The sequence below is a fragment of the Malaya genurostris genome, chromosome 2, assembly GCF_030247185.1.
Source record: "Malaya genurostris strain Urasoe2022 chromosome 2, Malgen_1.1, whole genome shotgun sequence".
Classification (NCBI taxonomy): Eukaryota; Metazoa; Arthropoda; class Insecta; order Diptera; family Culicidae; genus Malaya; species Malaya genurostris.
In genome coordinates, this window is record NC_080571.1 from 44,825,529 (window position 1) to 44,850,680 (window position 25,152).

Here is a 25,152-nt window from a genome sequence, read left to right on the forward strand (position 1 = left end):
GTGGATTCATGTCTTTTGGGACGAAAGTGACAATTTCGGTAGTATACCATTCTACCGTTGATTTCGAGTAGTGGCAAGAAGCAAGATCTGGCCAGAAGACAACAGGATCATTGTGGCTTCGAATCATGGGTAGAAGTCGTTTTTTGTAAACATTCCTTGATGTATATTTCGCTGTTCATTGAAGCAGTGGTGATGAAGGGTTTCGAAATCTTACCGCAGCTACAAATTTCTTGCCAGACCGTAGCTTTCTTACTAAATTTTTCGACTTCAATCGATGTCTCGGGCTGGTTTAACACTTGCCCTTCTCGCACCGTATAATATTGTGGTCCCGGCAAGGATTTGTAATCGAGTTTCACGTAGGTTTCGTTGCCCATGATTATGCAGTTCAAATTTCCAGCAAGAATCGTATTGTACAGCTTTCGAACCCTCGGCCTGATCGATGCTTCTTGTTTCGGACTACGTTTTGGTTGTTTCTGCTTCTTATAAGTTCGAAGATTCGAACGTTCTTTAGCACGAAGAACATTTGACTTCGAAGTGCCCACTTTTTTGGCTACATCCCGAATTGAAACCGTCTTCTTTTGATCGAACGCCTTCAGTATACGTTTATCCAACTGAGGGTTAGCAGGACCTTTTTTTCGACCCGTTTTTTCCTCAAAGGTGTTATCCTCACCGAACTTCCTGATTGATCCTTTCATTTTTGCTATCTTTCTCAGTGACAGTCCGCGTTCTGTGCACCATTTGTACACAATTTTTCGAAGTTGTTCTGCTGAAAGTCCACGCATTTCGAAACAAACTAATGAAAACAAATAAACAACTGCACAAGTGGTTAGAGAAGAGTGTAAACAACAGGACGCAGCCATAAAAATTGACAGATTCTGAAACATTGCGGAATGGCAGCGGTTTTTTGTTGCGTCCATACTGTCTGGGATTCTCTTTATTAACCAATTTAGCTTGAATATCATGCGCCGAAATAACAGGAGTGCAGGTTATTGCTACGCCAATTCAAACGTGAAATTTGGATATCCTCAAATGGTCAACAATTTTCGTGAATTTATCTATTTGTTGAATTTTTAGTTGCGTTACAAAGAATCTTCAACTGATGATGATCGAAATTCTTAGCAAGAGTATCCCTTCGCTTACTTGCTCTTCGGATTATAGGGAAGCGATTAAGAAGATTTTCCTTAGGTTTCTAGCACTGTGATTGTTTTCACAGGTTCTGAAAGAACTAAGAGGTAAACGCGAAAGGTACACCGAGCATTTATGATAGGACATTGTAGATAGAACTATTACGCATCATCGTGGAAATGAAACAAAAGTTTATTTTCTCAAAACTTTATTGCGCGTTATATTTGTTTTATAATTTATGCCCTGCGCTGATAAATATGAGTGAAGCGATTGAATTGCGATTTCAGCACAAACCACTAATGGAATAAGAGCAACATTATCACGAATGACGTCACTGATGTCTTTAAATTGTTAACTTAATACAGAAAATAACATTATTACAGCTAGCCAACTAGTCAAGCGATGGTTCTCTGGTCATCGGTTATTATTCCAGATTAACGAAAGTGAGAGCTCGTAAAGATTCCTCTGCTTGACTTCACAAAGGCAAATTAGCCAGAAACGATATGAAAATTGTGATCATCAGTGCAGTATCTCATTGTTTGAGACCCATAATACCTAAGTACGAAGTGATTGGTTTTATGCGCGTATGTTTACTTTGAAAGCCGCTGCCAACTCCGTTGAGGGAAACATTGCAAAATCTCCGTGGGTAGCGAGATGCGGTTTCCGGCTGAGATATTCGTTCATGATCTCGAAAGCCAATTGCTCGGCTTTCGTTTTAATATTCTGCTTCTCCCGCTTCTGTTGATTCTCATGATCGTTGATGGTTTTGGTGATGTTACCGTGTGACGTTCGGGTCGCGGGAATTTCGGCTCCTCGCACCAGTGACATGATATAATCGTGCTTAATCTTGGTAACTGCTTTCTCTAGCTCTTCGATGCGTTCATCCTTGGGCCGCGGTACGTGCAATGGTTCCAGACTGGATAGGATTTTCTTGTACTCGTTTGCTTGCACCTTTAGCCGTTCCGAACGTTCCTCCTTGAAGGCTTTTTTAAGCAACGAAAGCTCTTGGGCGATGTATGGGGAACTGGCGGAAATATCTGGAATAATATAGGATATTATTTTTCACCGATTTATGGTTCGAAATACATCAACTATGCACGTTACCGAGAGCGGTTGTTGTTTTGAGGTCACCCTTCTTCGAGCTGTACGATTTGAGCTTGTCACGCAGACTAGTTCTTTCACTTTCTAGGGAATCGATGTCGTTTTGCAGATGGTCCATTGTGTCTTCGAAATCTTTCTCCTTTCTGTAATATATTGAAACGTGGATAAAAAACAAATCATATTTCTCTTCTAGATAGCTGTACACAGATTACTAAGAAAATCGAGAATTTTTTTCAAATTATTATTATATCGTTTCAGTAGACCCGGTTTTTTTTTACTTTTTTTACTTTTCTGAGCAACATGGTATTGTCCAAAAGAACCTACAGCCTTGCCAAACGTACAGAGAACAGACATCCAAACTAGTACAAACTTTTTCAAAAAAGCACGCATGATTTAGTATTGTATGAAAGCTAGAACGCAATAAAGACTGTCCCAGAAAGTATGGACGCAACCAAAAACCGCTGCCATTTCGCAATGGTTCAGAATCTGTCAATTTTTATGGCTGCGTCCTGTTGTTTACACTCTTCTCTAACCACTTGTGCAGTTGTTTATTTGTTTTCATTAGTTTGTTTCGAAATGCGTGGACTTTCAGCAGAACAACGTCGAAAAATTGTGTACAAATGGTGCACAGAACGCGGACTGTCACTGAGAAAGATAGTAAAAATGGAAGGAGTAAGTGAAAAAGCCATGTGAAATGCAATCAGGAAGTTCGGTGAGGATAACACCTTTCAGGATAAACCGAAAACGGGTCGAAAAAAAGCTAACCCTCAGTTGGATAAACGTACACTGAAGGTGTTTAAGCAAAAGAAGGAGGTTTCAGTTCGGGATGTGGCCAAAAAAGTGGGTACTTCGAAGTCAAATGTTCTTCGTGATAAATAACGTTTAAATCTTTGAACCTATAAGAAGCAGAAACAACTAAAACGTAGTCCGAAACAAGAAGCATCGATCAGGCCGCGGGTTCGAAAGCTGTACAATACAATTCTTGCTGGAAATTTGAACTGCATAATCATGAACGACGAAACCTACGTGAAACTCGATTATAAATCCTTGCCGGGACCACAATACTATACGGTGCGAGAAGGGCATGTGTTAAACCAGTCCGAGACATCGATTGAAGTCGAAAAATTGGGTAAGATCAAACTTCACAAAAGAAATGTAATACCAAAGCCAAGTGTCATATATCATTCGACTCAGTTCGTCGAGCTGAACAATGTCTGTTTTCTCGGAGATGGCTGACCCGGTTTTGACTAAGTTAAGTCTTGACTCCGACTTAAGGTTTCGGAATTATATTGTAGTGTGTAAAAAATTTGGTACCATGTTTTGGAGCGTAACGAAAAAAAAACTGAACTGACCAAATCCATACTACTCCAATCGGTAGTCATTGTCAGTAGACGCCCAAACCAATTAATTTCTACTGTCTCGGTTCCTGGTTCTCGATTAACGACAGTTTATTGTAGCCATATTCTTAAAAGTCTCTCACTTTTCTCGAACCGACTTCGATTATATAGAGTTTCGGAAGTACCTGCAATAGTGAAACTCATTTCGTTTTCTCAGAAGTGGACCAACAGGCTAAGAACTGTTTCATTCTGTAGGTTACACTAGTTTATGGACACATATTTTTCGATTTTCAAGAATCAAAGGAAATTATTTTGTAGGATACCCCAGATTTATATACGAGAATCTGAGAGATATGAAAATTAAAATTGCAAATGAAAAAATCCGGTCCGCTCAGCCCCGGTCTCCCCCACTGTGGGGTTATAAGATTATCTTTCACTTGAATCTGAGTTTACGGGAATCGGTTCATCGGTGTCTGAGAATGATAAAAACGAGTGCTCTTCTTTTTAAACATTTTACCTAGCTACGTTACTCCATTATTCGGAACCTAAATAACAGGGTATGAGATTATGAGTCCTTTTGTTTGAATCTAAATACACTCATGTCTTTCGTATGCGCTTCCGGTTCCGGTACAGGCTGATGAGTATAAAAATTTCATTTGCAGGAGTGTGTTTTTATACAAAACACGAAAAAATACATTCAAATAGTCATATAATCATATATATACGTTGATTTTGGGTATATTGGACCATCGTTTCTGGTTTTGAAAGTACCGGAAAAGTTCTCGTGTGTTTCAAACCGAAAATTACTCCAATTACTCAGAAACTCTTATTCACCAGGTCGTCATCTGATTTATGTCTTCGACAACCTTTCCCTTTGCCTTGAGTCTCCTCTTCATGATTGCCCAGTATTTCTCAATAGGGCGGAACTGGGGGCAGTTGGATGGCTTAAGGTTTTTCGGAACAAACTGGACTCCTTTCTCTGAATACCATTCTTGAACGACTTTGCTGTAATGACAGCTTGCCAAATCTGGCCAAAACATTACGGGATGGTCGTGGGATCGAATGAACGGCAAAATTCGTTTTTGGAGACACTCTTTTTGGTATTGTTCCGATGTCATTGTCTTATTTGTAACGAAAACTTTCGTTTTTTTGCCACAGCTGCAAATGCCCTGCCAAATCATAACATAAATTTTCTTGTAAATTTATCGGCAAAAACAAATTCAAATTCGGCTGGAACATCCCCCCGAGCCGTTGCAAAGTAAAACTTTTGACCTGGGATTTGCCCGAAGTCAGCCATCAGAAGACACCCGTCGAACTGGGTCAGCACCTGGTCATATAGTTTCCGAGCACGACATTTTACCACACTATTCTGTTTTATTCTCCGATTTGGCTGTTTGCTAGCTCGATACGACTTGATTCCTTCCCGGAGTCGAGTTCTCCTCACGGTACTATGGGCAACACCTAATTTTCTGGTCAAATCACGGTCCGACAGATTAGGATTCCTCTTAATCGTCTTCAAAATCTTACCACGCAGTTTCCGGTCGACAGTTCCACTTCGACGATTGGCTTGAGGCTTCCGAATCGTCGTCAACATTTCTTTATACCGTTTGATAACGCGCCATACGGTATTTCTGGGCAATTTCAGCTGTTTAGCTAGCCTAGATGCAGACCACAATGGATTTTCCGAATAACTGTGCACAATTTTTTGCCTTCTTTCGGCTTCCCGGTTGATTGTTTACAAAGTACAGTCGATTTGCGGAATGTCAAAAATCATACGTGAAGCTGACAAAATTCCCGACACGTGAGCGTCAAGAACTTCCAAATCCGTCCACCAGGAGCGCTACAATATGAGCAAAAATTTGTTCCAATTCCAATGAAGCAAGCTTTAAACTTAGACTCAAATAAAAGGGTATACGTTTATAAAAATAGAATGCCTTTGACGTTTGTTCGGATCAGAGTACCGGTTCTGGAATAACAGGGTGAAGTATGCTTAAGATTTTAAACTGTCATTTAGAGCGAAAATGCAAAAAATAATGAAGAAATACAATAAACTTGGGCCTAAAATTTGAAAGTTTATGCTAGTGTGGGCCCAAAAAAATTTTTTGTTTTTATTCAAGGTCAATATTCAAAAAAAAGTTCTTTGGAAAATCTCATATCATTTTCGCTTGAGGAAACTGAAATTGGCCCAGTGTAGTTTCATCAAACAAACACTTTTCATCAAACTGTGTTGTGTTCGCTGGTGGGTGGGTGAGCAAACCCGATACAAGAAATAGGTTCGAAACTGACTCGAATTTCAGTTCAATAACGTTGAAACTAGGTTCGAAACTAGCTTCAAACAAACGATTTGACAGCAGTTAGGTTTGGTATCAATCGAAAACGACATTAGTAATACTAATGGAAACATAAGTTATATGAGAAAGGCATCATAACACCACTGTGTGTATTAAAACAGGTTTTCATGCAAGTTTTCGAAGACGAGAGCCTTGTCTTGTCTCAGAAATATACGAAACGTCGAGATCTGTTGTTATATTTAAACAAAAAATAAGATTAGTGAGCGTATTGTGAAAATCGTTTAGGAGATTTCCTAGAAAATCGAGTGAACACTTTATCATCAATTCGCATGCTTTCCCCGTTTCTTTGGAGCCGGAAATCGGATCCGTAGAACGTTCAATAACAAAATATGGAACTTGGGAATCAGTGGCGTACCGAGGAAATTTGGCGCCCGGGGCAAAATTAGACATTTGCAGATTTGCCGGTTTAACTAAACTCCATCTCCGGAAAGGTGATTAGAGCGAGCAAAAAAAAAGGTCCCAAGTTAGCCGCCCCTCTTTAAACGTTGCGCCCATCTAAATACGCCACTTTATAGAATAATAGAACAAAATATCGGATTTGACGTCAAATGCCCAAAAATTGTTTCAACTGAAATTTCTTCATTCAATGAAACGCTAATCGCATTAATAACAAGTGTTGATTTCTTTCCGACAAAAATCGACGCAATCTTCAATTGAATCCATTCGCTCTCTGTACTAGTTAGTAAGTTAGTACAGGGTCCGGCACTCGAAGTGTAACCAATTAAAAAGGCTATAAATTCAGTTTGGAAAATTACCTTTACTTAATTCAAAGTACAAAATGTGTAAAAATAATACAAAATTCAGAATCAATTCACTTTTGCTCGATATGACCACCTTTTGCCTTGACTATGGCCTTGAGACGGTCAAAAAACGAATCGCAAGCTGCCCGAATGTGACTTGCAGGTACTTTGGCCCACTCGCGGACAATAACTTTTTTTCAGCGCCTCGAGACTGGTGTATCTTTTAGTTCGGACTTTGCTCTCCAAAATGGCCCAAAGAGAATAATCCATTGGATTCGCATCTGGTGAATTCGAGAGCCATTGTGTGGATGTGATGAAGTTCGGAACGTTGTTTTTCAGCCATTCTTGGTTCACTCGAGCTTTGTGAGACGGTGCCGAGTCCTGCTGAAACGTCCATGGTCTACCACCGAAATGTTTGTCTGCCCACGGCTCAAAGCAACCTCCAGAATACTTTCCCGATAATATGTCGCATTTACCTTGACGCCAGGCTCGATGAAAACGATTGGAGAGCGCCCATCTGCGGTTACAGCGGCCCAAACCATTATCTGTTGCGGGTGCTGCCTCCTGGTGGCCAATCGATGACTCAAATTCTCGTATGAACGGTCGGTCAAGTAAACCTTATCGTTTTGAGAGTTTACGAATTGCTCAATTGGAAAAATTTTCTCGTCAGAAAATACAATGTTCGGAAATTGACCGCTTTCGGCCAAACGAAGCAACTCCTTCGCTCTCTCAAGTCTAACTTGTTGCTGCTTCGGTGTGAGATCATGCCCCTTTTGGATCTTGTAAGGCTTGACCTTCAGATCATTTTTCAGTATGCGGCGGATGCTACGGTCGGATATTTTCAGTTCTTTTGCCATTTGATTGGCACTTCGACGAGGATTTCGTTCAAGTCGCTTCTTCACTTTTTGAACCATCTCACGTGACGTTGCAGTCTTTTGATGACCACCTCCATGACGTTTTGCGATGCTACCAGTATTATTGTAACGAGTTATGGTGCGATAAACAAAAACTTTATTCACTTTAAGGTGTTTGAGCTCACGATAATCGCTGGTTGTGATTTTCCATCTAAATATAAAGCAATCACACTATTACGTTTTAAATCCATCACTGATTTTTTTTTTCGCGTTCACTTTTGGCAAAATGCTTTCTTGCGCTTGTAAACAATACAACTCCGAACTGTCATTTAGCAAATTTCTAGAGAGCTGATGCCCGTGCGTCAGCTGCGCGAGCGGTCTGAAGTTGGTTACACTTCGAGTGCCGGACCCTGTATATAAGTTCCTTTTCCCCATTACACAACACAAGTAGGTTTATAATTTTCCCTACACAAAAATCTCAGAATTGCGGAAGCAAATGATGTCTTCATGGTATCAACCAAATCATATATATAACAGGGCTGAAAAGTCACCACTTGTGGCTGAACACCCAATTTAAATCTTAATAATTTAATTTTAACTCATATTCCAATAAATAGGTATTTAATTAACTCATATTCCAATAAATAGGTATTTATTAAACACTGTGATCGTGTTTAGAAAAACATGTTGTAATCCACCTAGTGGTGTAATGATGCCTTTCTCATATCAATCATACGATACTAGTTTGTTTGACCGTCTACTGATAAAAACTATCAATTGGAGAAGATTTGAGGTCGATTTAGACATTTTTTTACGGTTTTTCGTTCTTTTCAGTGATGGTATAAAATTTTTAACACACTTTACCCTATATTTCTGGATTCGGAAGTCGGATCCGGATGAAATTCATGAATACCGTATGGGACCGCAGGACCTTTCATTAGTTTGTAAAAATCGGTCGCGCCATCTATGAGAAAAGTTAGAAACATATTTACCCTTTTGGCACATTTTGCCCCATAAATCCGGAACCGGAATTCAGATCTAAAGGAAATTCAGGAATTCAGTATGGGACCTAAAGAGCTTTCATTTGATTCTAAGTTTGTGAAAATCGGTTCAGCCATCTCCGAAAAAAGTTGGTGCACTTATTTTCTCAATTTTTTGTACATTTTACCCCACAGCTTTACAGCTCCGAGAAAAGTTAGTGAAAAAACGTTACATACACACATACGCACATACATTTTGCGTACTCGACGAACTGAGTCGAATGGTATATAACACTCGGCCCTCCGGGCCTCGGTTCAATAGTCGCTTTTCACAGTGATTGCATAACCTTTCTATATGAGAAAGGCAAAACCAGTTCGCTACGATGCATAATTCTGTTCCGGGTTATTCCGTTTACACATGTACATTTTCTGTATACAAAGGAGACTTTTGCTTCTTAATTTAATTCAATCTCGACCAGTTTTTTAATTCTTAAAAAAGCACCCAACTTTTTCTTTCAGTTTATGGTTTTCCTAGCGTACCTAGAGTATTAATTTCCTATAACTTTTTCTTCACGCCATTTTTGTACATTTCACAGTTTTCGAGTTACAGCGAATTGAAGAAAGTACCTGCAAAAATATTACTCAATTCTCAAAATTTATTTTCGATTCGAATTAATCACTCCATCCTTTTCATTCTCCCCGTTCCATCAAGAAAATAAAGTAAAGCAATGGAAATTTCATTATTTTGATATCCAAGTTTTGCTACGGACAACCAATGAGGGCGGAAAGTGCTTCGAGTTCAACATAATTAGGAATCTGAAATCTGGAGTTATTCGGAGATTTGTATCTAAGTCCACTAAGTGCTACGAGTTCAACATAATCTGCTGAATGGCACGAATGCAACAAAGATGGTAAAGTGTCATTAATAAAAAATAAAATAAATAAACTGCTGATGCACTGATGAATCGAAGACGAAATGTTAAAAGAATAAATTATTATCGTTGATAATAAATACTTTCCAAACGAGTTGATGCAATTCAATCAAATTTTTCAAAGTAATAAGAAACGCAATATTGAAAATCTATAACCAAACGGTTCTCTACGTTTTCAATTTTTGTACTTGCAAATTTGATACGGTTACTACGTCAAAAAGGGGTTATCGAAAATGCAAAACAAAATACGTACTGCTTGAGTCGCTGGCAGACTTCGTCGTATTGTTTCTGCAACCGAGCGGCGTTTGCTTCGTGATCCTGCTGAAGCACCGACAGTTTTTTCTCGGCCAAATCTTTCCGAATCTGCATTTCCGATAGCTCGTTCTGTTTAAGCTTGGCAGCCAGTTTAAGCTGTCGGATTTCAGCTTCGCGATTTTCCAACGTTGCCGTCAAGGTCTTCGTTTCCTCCAACTGCTTCTTGACGGCTTGGGCACGGAGTATGATTGGAGCAATCGGTTTTTCCTCCGGTTTCGGATTTGTACCGGACATGATTTCATACTCATGATCCAGCAAATACTGTGCCAGCTGACTCATGTCGGTGTTAGTTTTGCTCAACACTGTGCGAATGTTCTGCGACGGTCCCAGATCGTCCTGCTCGTAGATTCTTTCGCAAGCATTTGACATTATGTCCCAAAGTTTATCGTGCGACACCGACACTTCCGTTTCGGAATCGGCCGTCACCATCTGAATGACTTCCTTTGCCCCACTGAACATGACGTTCATCAACTTGTTAAGCGATTCGGTGGTTTTCTTCAGATTCTGCAACGTGTTCATCGATAGGCTACACTTGGTCACACTGACATCCTGCGGCAGGCGTCGTTTAACCAGTTTCAGTTGCTGTTTCACGGACTCCACGTTTTGGACAATGTACTGCATAAGCAGTCCGGAGTCACTGGTTTCATCGCCACCCTGCGGTTTAGTAAAAAAAATAGCATATTCAAATAATCTGTTTAGAACACATTGATCCGAGCAATTACCTGAATCAGTGTTTTCATGACGGTGGCATCAGTGGAAATAGAATCACAAGCAGCCGAAATCGATGCAGTGCAGTCTCGTACAATCTGGGTCTCGTTCAGCAGGTCTTCGCCGGACAGCAGCACCAAATACATTGCGTTGAAGAAGGTCACGCACTTCTCCAAATCTAGAATAGAATAAAGTCAAAGTTATTGCAGCTACCATAGGTTCAAACCCGTAAACACAAACTCACTATCAGTCGACGAGTTTTCGTCCAGTTGATTAGCCTTTAGCAGATCTACAATTTCATCAACCATCTTTTCCTGGGCTTGCATTTCCGGCAGGGAGGATCCGATCTTTAGCAGTGTGTCCGGTTGACAGGCCGTCAACCCGTACAGGAACTGATGCATAATGGTTTGCAGATTGTGCACATGATGAAGCAGACGCGACCGGAACCTAAACTGGTACACTTCGTGCCCGGTGACGATGGCCGTGCGGTCAATCTGTGGAACGGTCGAGAATCGTTCTCGCGCTTGACTGACGATGATGCCCGATTTGAAAACGATTCTTGACGCCAGCAAAATCACAAGGATAGCATCGTGATCGCCACCACGTGCCATAAATACCTCCGGCATGAAAGCGGTCAAATATTTGGCGTGTTCGTTGGCTTGGGTCAGCTCGATCTGACGCAACTGCAAATCGATTGCCCGGGTAAAGGCCTTGGACTCGGCAAACATTTGCTTGAAATCGATCGTTTCCGAAATAGTGTCCTTGACGATTTTGTTCGATTCTTGATTGAGTTTTTCGCGCAGTTCTTGGCATTGATCATTTAGTCGCTGAACCAGTTCCCGGAATTTAAGGATAGTTTGATCGCGATCGATAATAGTTTCGAGAACGGCTTCCTTTTCGCGCACTGCTTCCCGTTTAGCAGCGTGAGCCAAATCCAGTTCTTCACGCATATCCATCTCCAGCTCATGATTACTTTCCACCAGTTGTTCGTGTACTTCTTCCAAAGCCTCAAGTTCTGCTACCTCTTCCTCGAGAGCCTTGACCTTATCTTCCAGCTCCATCTTTTTCTCGGCTAGTTGTTCAACCATTTCTTCGGCTCCGAGAGCGGCATCCACCTGTTCTTGCAGATCGCTCACTTGAGCCTCCAGTTCGTCAATCTTTCCCGATAGTTTTTCCTTGGTACGCTGCAGCTCTGCGACCTCCGATTTCTTGGTTTCCAATTCTTTCTCCAACTTTTGAATCTCATGTTTTTCGTGGGCCGAAAGATCTCTCAAACGAACCAAAGTCTCCCGTAGTCTAGCATTGTGCTGTTCCAACTGTTTAAATTCGTACGTGGAAGTCCCAGTTCCGACCCCGTCGCCGATAGTTCCACCGTTAGCGAATTTCTCCTGCATCTCCGTTTTCAGAATTTCCAAATCCAAAGTTAGCTCTTCTATCCTCTCCTTAGCCGTTTCCAGTTCCAGTGCCAGAGTGTCTGCCTTTTCCTCGGCCATCTCCTTGTCGAGTGTGATCAATTCCACATTTTCCGACAACTCTGCCATTTCTTCTATGTGCAGATCGCGTGCTTCGAGTGCATCCTTGGCATCCTGCTTGGCCCGTTGATAGTCTCGCTGTAACTGCGAATGGGCTTCCATGATCTTACTTTTGAACTCCACCAACTGTTCGTATTGAGTTTTCATCTTATCGAACTCACGAAGTCGTTCCTTGTCTTCCGTTCGCCGTAACTTGAGCGTTTCCAGCTTTTCAACGAGATCCTTGTTCTGCGTTTTCATGTCTTCGATCTCCTGCTGAAGCTGCAACAGGTGAATGCGATCCTCGGTGGTGGAAGGTGCCGGCGAAGGCGACGTCAGCGATTGTCCCGGTGTAAACTGTGGCTTCAGCGTCTCAACGAAGCCCGTTTCAACGAACGAAGCCCGTTTGGAAGTTTGCAGCGATTCCGGTGGACTGATGTGCGATCTGTGCATAGAATCGTATCGGTCGCCAGCTTTCACCATGGTAGGAATCGACGAGACCGGCGTTGGGATTGAAGACATACCCGGTCGATCATTTCCCGGAGATGTAAGCTGAGTTTTGGAACCCAAAGTGCTGCTGCTGCGATTCAAAGATAAACGAGAGCTGTTGGGAAAAAGATGTTTTGCGTTGATGAGTATGCCTTTGACATGGAGTTGCTTCAGGAACGAACACAACAGTGAATCCCACATGTAAACAGTGGGATAAGACGCGTGATTTGAACGATGCGAACATGATTATAGTACACAAGCAAGCGAACCAAACATAAAGAGGCTAAGATTTGATAATCGTTTTTGTATTTACAGTCGAATTCGTGCACGCAGCAAAACACGACATCAAGTGATATTATGACAACTAACCTATTCCGGAATTTTCCGCAGGGTGTTAGTTAGGATGATGGGAAAATTCCAGACTAGGAAGCGTGTTGCTTTGAACCACATTAACACATTTAGTAACGAAAACGAAAATTTAAAAAATAAAAACAACATCTATAAGGAAAAATTTTATACAAAGAGATCAATTAACCTGGACGACGAAAGTGTCATGGTCATGGAGGCACGCTTCGACTGGGGCTGCTTGACGGGTGACTTACGGCGTACACTGGGCTCGGTTCGGTTTTCAGGTTGACCGATAATCCATTCAGGGTGGAGGGGGTCCAGGAAAAAGTGGGATTTTGCGTTTTGTTCGATCAATGGAGCATTCGGGTTTCGGTTTGGTTGTTATACAGGTGTGGTTAGTGGGGGACATCGCGTTGGATGATGAAAGTTATGTCGATAGAAGAATGTATAGAAATTGTTACAATAATGACACTGATGATATTTGCTACTATACAATAAATGTACATTTTTATAATGGTTTTCAGAAAAAAAATATGATGTGATGATGGATTAACTTGACACGATGTTTATAGGAGAAATGGAAACAAGTTCTGAACAGTTGATTTTTCGATTCGTGGCAATGATTTAGGTTTAATCCAGATGCGACACTAGCTTTCACTAATATGATGATTTGTTTAATGCTTTCATGAAGGAACATTTTAATGAGCCGATTTTAAGTAATAAAATTGCAATTTAGGTATAATAAAGGTATTTCAATGTACTTAGTCAACTTCCCTTTCTGAGCAGCCTAGATAGCCGTGTAGTGTCGGTAGCGGTTTCCCAACTGGCTAAGAATAATGCTACGGTCCACCTGTACCGGTGCTATAAGTCCACCAAACAGGTAAGCCGTTTGGCATCCGGCGGAATTATTTTCTACCAAGAATTGATCCACTGGTTTCCTGTTCCATGTCGTAAAAGGCCACAAAAATAGGAACTCCTAAGTCAAGGTGTATTTCCGTGCCGAGGACTGGATGGCTGCAGGAGGTTAAACAATGCAGTCGTGAACGGAATATCTTGGAACCTAGTCGCTGATGGTTTGTTAAGGAAACTTAATAACCTTGGATTTCCGACTTATGGTTTTCCCGACGATTATCATACATTGATGACCGGTATAAGCATTATCCTTCTCTTTGATTTAATGCTGCAAGCCCTGCGATCTGTTCAACAATGGTGTTATCAGGTTAGATTATCTGTAAATCCGGGCAAAACATCAATGGTGCTTTTCACTCATCACAGGAGCTCGTCCGTTGCAGTTCTTCGGTTCAGAGGTCACTGTGGTTGATCAAGTTAAATACGTCGGGGTTATTCTTGATTCAAAACTTAGTTGGTCTGCTCACATTGACTTCAGGATTTAAAAAGCTTGCGAGGCTTTCGGCCAATGCAGATGAGCTTTTGGAAAGTCATGGAGACTCAAACCCAGATACATCCATTGGATCTACACAACTATCGTTAGACCAATTTTAGCAGGAAGAAAGGAGAGGTTGCGACCGTTTAGTCAAAGCTAAAACATCTCCAAAGGATGGTCCTAATAGCAATGACAGGAACATTCACGACAACTCTTACTGCTGCTCTAGAGGCGCTACTGTGCATTAAACCACTACATGTCTTCCTAAACCAAGAAGCATTATCTTGTGCATACCGTCTTAGGGTTACAGGGCTTTGGAACAGTAACCCTATAGACTATGCTACTAGCTACACTCGCTTGTGGTCTCAAATGGTTACCTGGGATGAGTATTTACTCGCTCCTAGTGACCTAACTCTCACATGCAGTTTTCCTTTCAAAACATTCAATGTGAGCTATCCTCTTCGCGAGGAATGGTTGTCTGGTTATTTGGAACGACAACTTGATGAACACATAGTTTGTTATACGGACGGTTCTCTGTTGAATGGTCGTGCTGGTACCGGTGTCTACTGTCGTGAAATGAGGTTAGAGCAGCCTCATTATTTTGGTAAATACTGTACTGTGTTCGAGGCAGAAATCTACGCGATTCTGTGTGGAATACAATCGGCAATGATGAGTTGGCTAGAGCTGTAGCAACGAATGATTTCGTTGGTCTGGAACCAGCTTTACCACTTTCAACTAGTTGGATAAAGCACAAGATTCGTTCTTGGGCTGCATCCAAACATGCCAACAAAAGGATATTCTCTCGTTTCTCACCCAATGTGATATGGAGCTATAGTCAGAAGGGTTCATTGTTCTTCTTGTAGTGAATAAATCCTTTCTGTATTCACCTTAAATAGGGTTTAGCAGATTGTTTGGCATACTTTATGGGGTACCGAATTTACTTCTGCTCGTACATACTGCGAATCGTTCTGCATTCTTCCGGGAGTGCAGAATGGTGTCGTTTTTTTTAAATCTCCAAATCCTCTCGGGGGTTGGAGGTTTTATTAACTGTGCATCGTTCATCAGAAAGAACGCACATAGTAACAAACCTAAATAGGTTTTACAGCAGATTGTTTGGAACTTCGTAGAGGTTCAGAATTTACTTCTGCTTCCACTAAATGTGATCCCCAGCAGATTGTTCAGCATCCCTTAGGAATGCAGAATTTACTTCTGCTTTTTTTATGTTTTCGTGTCGTCAATTTTCCCCATCCTAGTCCAAACCTTATCATTTCCCTTCAATCCTTCCCTCTTATATATCGGGAAAATGATGCTAAAAACAAGTTGATGGCAAGGCACAAATCTCCAAACATCAAGGAGAATGTGCCATTTGAGCCAATTTGTTCTGATTCCTGATTCCAACTTCGCTTTCTGAGTAACCTAGATAGCCGTGTAGTGTCGGTAGCGGGTTTCAATTGGTTAAGAATAACTCTACGGTACCCCTGTCCACCAAACTAGGAAACCGTCTGGCATCCGGTGGTATTATTTCAACCAAGAATTGATCCACTGGTTTCCTGTTCCATGTCGTAAAAGACCAATAGATAGTAAAAGTCCATAAAGACAAGATCCGCCTTGTATTTGTTTTTCGAAAAAGGCCAACGAGATTTTTGTATGTGAATTAATTACTCGCGGATATCGCGTACACATACCTTCAAAAGACGTTGAAATAGACGGTACTAACACCGAAGCGGGTTTATCGGTTGATGAGTTACTTGAATATAGAGTTGGTCGTTTTAAAAACTCTATGCTTGAGAGAGTAAGGTCACTCGAGTGCAAGCAATTGTACTCAGTAGGAAGTTTCGAAGGAGGAAACAAGACTTATCGACCTTCAGATTCGTTTCGAGTGCGTTTCCTAGCCATGTCCACATCGGTAGAGTTCGCCTTCCGTTCGGTTTTTCATGCCAAATGTTATGAATTGCACGAACTGCAAAAAAATAGTAATAAGCCGAAGGGACCCATAAGCGCACATATGCAGAAATGCTGTCATTGATGTATCTTCTATCGAAATCTAGAGCCAGAGGTATCTGACTCGGATGAAAATAGTGAAGATACTTCGTTTGTTGCTATTCAATGGTCAGTTAAGAGAAAGAATTCATCTCCCAAATTACCAAAAAAAGACACCTAAAATCACAGCTTCAGATCCCCGTGTTAAATCTAAAAAGCCAAATTTAAAACTAAAAACTCTGCCTCCTGCACTCTAGCCTCTAGCACAAGAAAAGACAGTAATCCAGTGGGTTCCGTTTCACAGCCACCGTCAGGATTACTGAAGTTTTCGGAAATTGTAGAATGGATTTTCGCAGCATTTGTATCATTTGATGGATAATTTATCATCCGCCGCAAATTATGCAATCACTGTCCTGCTGTGGAATTGTTGAAGCATCATGCCCAAATTTGATTAATTCAAAGTTTTATTGCATAGTCAAAAATGTAAAACAAAATGCTTGCAAGGAGTGTCTTAAACGGGAAAGAGCAATTTCTCAGAATTTTGAAAAGTTCTTGACATTAGAAAACAAACACAAGAGCATACTTCGGGCCAAGAAATGTAGCTATTGGAGACATTTTGTCGAAGGTTTGTCAAGAGAAACCTCAACAAGCACTATATGGGACACGGCCAGACGAATGAAGAATCGTAACGTGGTCAATGAGAGTAAGGAATACTCGAACCAATGGATACCTAACTTTGCTAGGAACCTCGAACGCTATTGAATATAATACAGAAAAATCTACTATATTTGGCTCAAAACTATTTCAACGAACCGATTTCGGCTATATCTGTTCCTAATACCCGGTCCCGAAGGTACCGAAAATAGTAATCTAAAACTTCAAGAACGCAACTAACTTAATTTAATCACAGACGCTAATTCTCGTAAACTTAGGTTTAAATGAAAGGTCTTACGGTGTCCGAATCCGAAATGACAATTTCAAATTTCTGTAGCTGTAAATTAGAACAATAACTAGTCAAAACGTTTCTAACTTATGTAAATAACATTGTCCATTGTCCAATACAGCAATTATTCATTCAAATTTTTCATCTCATTAAATATTTTGAATCCAGAGCCGTTTGCTTGCCACTACAGATTCAACCAACCCAAGACGGTTGAATTACCCGTTCGAGGGTGCCATCAGTGGTCGATTCCGTTTAAAAGGTTTAGTTCAATTATTCAATTTCGAAATAAGTCCTAGTAAACATATTTCTGAAATAAAATTTCCAGAGCCCGAAGTTCAAAACATTGCTTAAACTTATTATGATTTACATTGATATGAAAAAAAAAAAGACGAATAATGATACAGTCGGTGTTGAACAGTCGTTCGCACCGCACGCGTATAGCTCTTGGCTCCTGGAATTTTTTTTTCTGGCTACCTAGAGTTTCATTGATTCAAGGCTTCAGTCTTTTTCAAGGCTACCTGAATCACTAACTAAGTGACTAAGTGATACAAAGAGTGATATTAGAGTGACTAAGTGATACAAAGAGTGATATTAGAGTGACTAAGAAATTAATCAGCCTTTTTTAAGGCTAGCTAGGAGTCTAATCGAAGACTAATTTAGCCTAGTTAATTTAATTTAAAATTTCATTAATTTCAAAAATGCCTGCGTCCAACCGGAAAGGCAACAAGCCTAAGGCTAAAAATAATTCAATACGGAATAAATCACAATCCGTTATTCAACATTTTTCTAATAACATTCATGATCTTATAGAATCTGAATGTAAAAATAAAAGACAACGGACGGATTTCCCTTCCGTTGATCCTATGCCGTCTAACAATATTTACGAGATTCTTCCTGAATCCGATTGTAGCGACATAGAAGAAAATTCTTCAAAAATTCCCAAAATGGACGCTTGTCGTTCTGGGAAGAAACATCAATCTATGCCACCAGTGACGGTGATGATTTCCGACTTCAAAGCATTCCGTACTGAGCTTTCTACTTTTCTCCCGGAAGTAAAAGTCTCATTTCAAATCGGACGAAGAGGAGAATGTCGAGTCTTGGTGGATGGATTGGAAGATTACGAAAGTCTTATTCGATATTTGTCCGAAAAACTTCATAAATTTTATTCATATGATATAAAATCAGACAGACCTTTCAAGGCTGTCTTGAAAGGATTATCAAATGATCAAAGTATTGATGAAATTAAAAATGAACTAAAAGAATTGCTTGGTTTTGCCCCTTCCCAAGTAATACTTATGAAAAAAAGAGCGAATGGTACTTCTAAACCACGCTCTGGAATTTCCCATAAACTTTACCTAATACACTTCAATCGAAGTGATGTAAACAATTTGAAAACTTTAGAAAAAGTACGTTTCATTTCCCACATTAAAATTCATTGGGAACATTATAAACGGCATAATCGTATTGCAAACTTAACGCAATGTCGTCGTTGCCAAGGCTTCGGTCATGGAACCAAAAATTGTCATATGGATATACGGTGTTTGAATTGTGGTAAATCGCATTCGAAAGACGCTTGTCCAATGAATGAAACCACTGATAAATTTTCATGTTCAAATTGCAATGGAAATCATAAATCCAATTATTTGAAATGTCCTGTCAGGGAAAAAATTTTAAACGCTCGTTCGCTTAGACAACAAGTCAAATCAACGACCTTAAATTTACAGAACATACCTGAAAATTCTTCTAAGGCACCTGCCAATTCGTCTTCTAACGAAAACAATTTATTGACAGGTAGATCGACCTCGTCATCATCTTCTTCTAATGTCAGTTATGCTGGTATATTAGGTAGAAATCTATCTCCTATTTCTTCTAATGTAAATAATCAAAACACAGGACCGCCTTGCAGTTCTTCTTCTAACGAAAACAATTTATTAATAGGTAGACCGGCCAAATCATCTTCTTCTAATGGCAGTCTACCTACAAATATTCCTTCAATGCCATTCGCTTCTTTAAATGAAGTCGATTTAGGCGATATAACTGAAAATAAAATGATCTACCTACAAGATCAACTTTTTCAAATGATCATCCAAATGAATTCGACTTCATCACTTTTTGAAGCATTTCAAATCGGATGGAAATTTGCAAATAATATTATAATGAATTTAAAATTTAACAGTGATGTTAAATAATTATTTGAATATTTTAAATTGGAATGCTCGATCTTTGAAATCGAGTGAAGATGAATTTTATAATTTTCTCAAAGTTCACAAAATTCATATTGCCATTGTGACAGAAACTTTTCTTAAACCAAATGTAAAATTGAAAAGTAATCCACATTATGTGGTTCATCGATTTGACAGGTTTACTGGAATTGGTGGTGGAGTTGCCATTTTTGTCCAACGGCAAATTAAACATCGAATTTTACCTTCTTTCAATACTAAAGTTATTGAAAGCTTGGGAATCGAAGTTGAAACCATTCATGGAATTTATTTCATCGCTGGAGCATATTTGCCATTCCAATGCACCGGCGAACAATTAAATTTCTTTAAAGGCGATTTGCAAAAACTTACAAGATATCGATCGAAATTTTTCGTAATAGGGGACTTAAATGCTAAGCATGTCCAGTGGAATTGTAGGCAAAATAACAGTAATGGTAAAATACTTCATAATCAACTCTCAGCTGGTTACTTTACAGTTCTTCATCCCAGTAATCCTACTTGTTTCTCTTCCGTGAAAAACCCGTCTACAATTGATCTGGTTCTAACAGATCAAAGTCACATTTGTAGTGAACCGATTACTCATGCTGATTTTGACTCTGATCATCTTCCTGTAACATTCAGACTTTCCAACGAAGCTATAATTAATCCAATTAGTTCTATTTTCAACTATCATAGAGCAAATTGGTTGGATTACAGATCTCACATTGAAAATCATGTGGATCATGAAACTATTTTAGAAAATTCTGCGGATATCGACACAGCAATTGATAATTTGAATCATTATATTATCGAAGCTAGAAATCTTTCAGTTCCCAAAGCTCAAACTAAATTAAATTCTCCTATCATCGATGACAATCTTCAACTGCTCATTCGGTTGAAGAATGTTCGTCGACGACAATATCAACGTTCTCGTGATCCTGCTATGAAAAACATAGTTAAGGATTTACAAAAAGAAATTAAACATAGATTTACTCTTTTGCGAAATGAAAATTTCGCTAAAGAAGTTGAACAAATTAAACCATATTCTAAACCTTTCTGGAAACTTTCTAAGGTTCTTAAGAAACCTCAGAAACCTATTCCTGCTCTCAAGGAAGGAAATCAAATACTTCTTACAAATGGCGAAAAAGCTCAAAAACTTGCTCAGCAGTTCGAGAGTGTCCACAATTTTAATTTGAACGTTGTGAGTCCTATTGAAAATGAAGTCTCACTGAAATATGATCATATTTCAACCCAAGTGTTATCACACGATGACATTATTGAGACGAATTTTGATGAAATTAAATCAATTATTAGAAAACTTAAAAACATGAAGGCTCCTGGTAATGATGGAATTTTTAATATTCTTATTAAAAATCTTCCCGATGTTGCCTTGAGACTCCTGGTTAAAATTTTCAACAAGTGTTTTTCATTAGCTTACTTCCCAAAAAGATGGAAAAACGCTAAAGTAATTCCTATCCTAAAACCTGATAAAAACCCAGCAGAAACATCAAGTTATCGCCCAATTAGCTTACTTTCTTCTATCAGTAAACTTTTTGAAAAAATTATCTTGTTAAGAATGATGACTCATATAAATGAGAATTCAATTTTTTTACCAGAGCAGTTTGGATTTCGTCATGAACATTCAACTACTCATCAACTTGTCAGAGTAACGAACATGATAAAATCAAATAAATCTTCTGGGTTATCCACTGGAGTTGCTCTTCTAGACATAGAAAAAGCATTCGACAGTGTTTGGCACAAAGGTTTAATAGCAAAAATGTCTGATTTCCAGTTTCCTATTTATTTGATCAAAATGATTCAAAATTATTTAACTGATCGTACTCTTCAGGTTAGCTATCAGAATTGTAAATCTGAATTGCTACCCGTACGAGCCGGTGTTCCGCAGGGTTCGAGTGTAGCTCCAATCTTGTATAATATTTTCACTTCTGATCTTCCAAATCTACCCGTTGGTTGTCAGAAATCGCTATTCTGTGACGACACAAGTCTGTTAGCCACAGGTAGAAATCTAAGAGTGATCTGCAGTCGCCTACAAAGAAGTTTAAATATTTTCAGTGATTATCTGTCAAAATGGAAAATTAAACCAAATGCAGCAAAAACGCAATTAATTATCTTTCCTCACAAGCCAAGAGCTTCTTTTCTTAAACCAAACAATAATCACATTCTCAAATTGAATGGCTTGGAATTGACATGGTCTGATCAAGCTAAATACTTAGGTTTAACGTATGACAAAAAACTCACTTTCAAGGATCACATTGAAGGAATCCAGGCAAAGTGTAATAAATATATTAAATGTTTATATCCTCTTATAAACAGAAATTCTAAGCTCTGTCTAAAAAACAAATTGTTAATTTATAAACAAATTTTCAGACCAGCCATGCTTTATGCGGTACCAATTTGGTCAAGCTGTTGTTCCACCAGGAAGAAAAGGCTTCAAAGGATTCAGAATAAAATTCTGAAAATGATTCTGAAGCGTCCTCCCTGGTTTAGTACAAATGAGTTACACAGACTCACAAATATAGAACCATTAGATGTAATGTCACATAATATTATAAGCAAATTCCGACAAAAATCGATGCAATCTTCAATTGAATCGATTCGCTCTCTATATTAGTTAGTAAGTTAGTATATAAGTTCCTTTTCCCCATTACACAATACAAGTAGGTTTAGAATTTTCCCTACACAAAAATCTCAGAATTGCGGAAGCAAATGATGTCTTCATGGTAATAACCAAATCATATATATATATATATATATATATATATATATATATATATATATATATATATATATATATATATATATATATATATATATATATATATATATATATATATATAACAGGGCTGAAAAGTCACCACTTGTGGCTGAACACCCAATTTAAATCTTAATAATTTAATTTTAACTCATATTCCAATAAATAGTTATTTAAAAAAAAAAAAAAAAAAAAAAAAAAGACGAATAATGATTAGTAGGTGGAAAATGAAGTGATTTTTGAAACATGATCTACATTGAGAAGAAAACTTACGCAGTTGGTTTGGCGGTGAAAGAGGACGTCGAACCGGGCATTGATGCTAGTGACCGAACCGATCCAGCACTAATTTAATTGTGTTAGCATGTGCAAAACATATACGATATTAGATCAATAATGTACAGAGAGTCTAGTTTACATTTTAAGCTGCGAACGCACTCACTATAGGCAATATCAAAAATAAAAAGTTTAAAAACAACTATGATATAGGAAGAGAGCACGAAAAATTAATGATATAAGAACACATAACTTCAGTTGTTTTAAAATGGAAAATGGTAAGCTAATTGCGCTATGCTTCGGAGAATCTGACTGGACGAACGAATATGTGCTTTTGCAGATGCTGACTATTGTCTAGAAATGACAATGATGATGGGTATGATTTGATTTGTCTGCACGCGAAAAGCTGATTTTGTGAAAGAAACCAAACTGCTGAACACTTACTTCGGTTTAGTGAGGGTACGCTTGGCACTAGCGCACGAAGAGCGATAAATTAGTGTTATCAAATATGGTAATTGTTTTAAAAGTAGAAAACAATTCGTCAAACAAGATAGCAGAGAGTACATAAAAATCAACCAAACTATGATGAATATTGAGCAATACGTGATTAATGTAAAAAATGAATGAATCTGAATAATATACGAATTATAGAGAATGATAGTAGATTAATAAGTTATGATCAGTTTTTCATGTTTTAGATAACAAAGTGACATCTTCTGACATCAACCCACCTGCTTAAACGTGACCGTGGTTTTTCCTCGGGCGTTTGCACTTCTCCGCTATCGATCGGATTTCCAGCGTCGTCCAGGAAGATGAGTTGCGTGGGACGAACGAACATGCCATAGTTTTCATCACACTGCAAATATGGAATCGTTTTTGTCGGGGTTCCGTTCCGTTAGGACGAATTTGTAGAGTGACTTACCGAAAAGTACGTCTGACCCTTAATCGATCCATTGTTTTTACCTTTGGGCTCGTCGAGTATGACACCAATCCATTTGCCAACCGCAAATGACGTCATCCCTATGTAGGCAATCGAGCCTCGAACATCTTTACCGGACACTTCGATTCGTTGGCCAACTTTTAGCAGTTTTTCACTCATTCCTGTGTTTTATGGTGTACCGGAGATGGACTGGTTGTATCACTTTCCGCTTTTAGATTGATTAGGTATTAGCAATTTATTTGAATTGTTTCCATACGGAGTCTTTAATAAAAGTACCTGATGAATCACAGCTGTACGCCGAATTGAAAATATTTAGACAAGTACAGCAAACAATCACAGCTTTTTCACGAATATTTCATAAACATTTGCACCTTAGTGAAAATACAACTTCCAGTGAAAAAATCCGTGTTGTCACCTTTTTGACAGTTGCATTGATTGAATTGACAACCAGTTCTGACGGTGTGTGAAATCCCGAGTTTTAGCAAAATAATATTGTTGGTCCACCTGTTGCTCTGATATTGTAATTTTTTGGGTTTTGAGAGTGCTCCAAATAAAAACATTAAGCGCTAGTTATATATGATTTTGCTTTTTGCCCCAATAAGCAAATCTGCAGCAAGCGAACCGGTTTTAGAAAAAAAAGTTTCGCTCGTGAGATCACTATTGGCATATTGTCGCAAAACTGAAATGTAGAGGCGCTGCTTGTTTAGAGATGATACTTTCAGCAAGAGCTGTCAAATTGGTAGGAAAATTTCTAATTACTTCATCTTTTCAACGATTTCTTATGAAAACGGGCAAATTCATTTGAAAAATCATAGTAGGAGTTGAAGAAAATGTTTTTACTCTGAGGTGGTAATGTTGATCTTAGTTCATTGTGGGAAATTTACCGTTTATTCAGAATAGAGCATTAAACTTGGTTCGATACCATTTTTCAAATGCCTGGAAATAACAAATAAAATATCCAAAATAAATAGTACTCGATCGCTATACATTCTAGTACTCGAGAAATTAACATTGCACTGGTTTCTGTTTAAAAACTGTTGATCCGAAAAAACCTAACCTTACCCAATTTCACACATTTCTGAAGATTTTCCATATTTAATCGTAGTTTACTTATTAAAAGTAGTAGTAATCACTTTGAAATCAATTTTCTTCTACTCCGAGTGTACTTTTATCACAGACTAACAGACAGGACACTCAAATTAGATTCTTCAATCATTTTAACGGTCATTTCGAATATTCCTTTATTTGGGACAGTACTCACATGTGTCATGATGGCGCCACGTTACCCTATCAAAGACATCCTGTCTGTCATCGAGACTGTGTTTGTTTTTTTCGTTTACCAGCAGAGTTGCCATTCATACAGAATTACCTGTAATGTCTTGATTTGTATACGTCCATGCGAATTTCATGCAGGATACAGATTTAACACATATTGCCAAAACTATATACATAATTGTGCCTACTTCTCATCCTCCAACGCAATACAAAATCCAACCCGTTTTGTTACAATATTTACTTACTTCTGGTCTGCCGCCACTTAATTTCGGGGGAAAATTACCAACACAATGAAAAATAGTCTAGATGAACAACGTTGAGTCAAATAAATGGTTACCTTCCAACATCGCGAAAAAGTTAAATATATTATCAACGTAATACAATAATTTATTGTGACGATTCAATTTCAAATATTTTGATGAAATCAGGCATCCCTGCAAGCAGCTGATCGGTGTTGACAAACGAGGGGAAACCAACTAGTAAAAAAAACTTTTACATAACACAAGGGGTGTACAGATAGTAAATAGTTCGCGCAGTACAATATAGGTGGAACTAGTGCCACAGACTAACAGACAGGACACTCAAATTAGATTCT

The 25,152-nt window shown here is 38.8% G+C and overlaps 1 protein-coding gene across 5 annotated transcripts; it reads right to left on the minus strand.

Moving 5' to 3' along the window:
• Nucleotides 1-1,316: 1,316 nt before the first annotated feature.
• On the minus strand, nucleotides 1,317-23,701 carry LOC131427640 (dynactin subunit 1). 5 transcript variants are annotated; one of them, XM_058591017.1, is made up of 11 exons: nucleotides 23,559-23,701; nucleotides 23,265-23,490; nucleotides 23,074-23,198; nucleotides 22,787-22,813; nucleotides 22,343-22,411; nucleotides 12,979-13,053; nucleotides 10,688-12,558; nucleotides 10,458-10,621; nucleotides 9,674-10,389; nucleotides 2,230-2,369; nucleotides 1,317-2,162 (listed from the first exon to the last, which is right to left on the minus strand). In XM_058591017.1, the coding sequence occupies exons 2-11, from the start codon at nucleotides 23,439-23,441 to the stop codon at nucleotides 1,702-1,704; spliced, it is 3,825 nt and encodes a 1,274-aa protein (XP_058447000.1). In that variant the 5' UTR covers nucleotides 23,442-23,490; nucleotides 23,559-23,701; the 3' UTR covers nucleotides 1,317-1,701. The 5 variants fall into 5 exon arrangements, with proteins under 5 accessions (XP_058447000.1, XP_058447001.1, XP_058447002.1 ...); XM_058591018.1 differs by lacking the exon at nucleotides 22,787-22,813; XM_058591019.1 differs by lacking the exon at nucleotides 12,979-13,053.
• Between the last annotated feature and the right edge of the window lie 1,451 nt (nucleotides 23,702-25,152).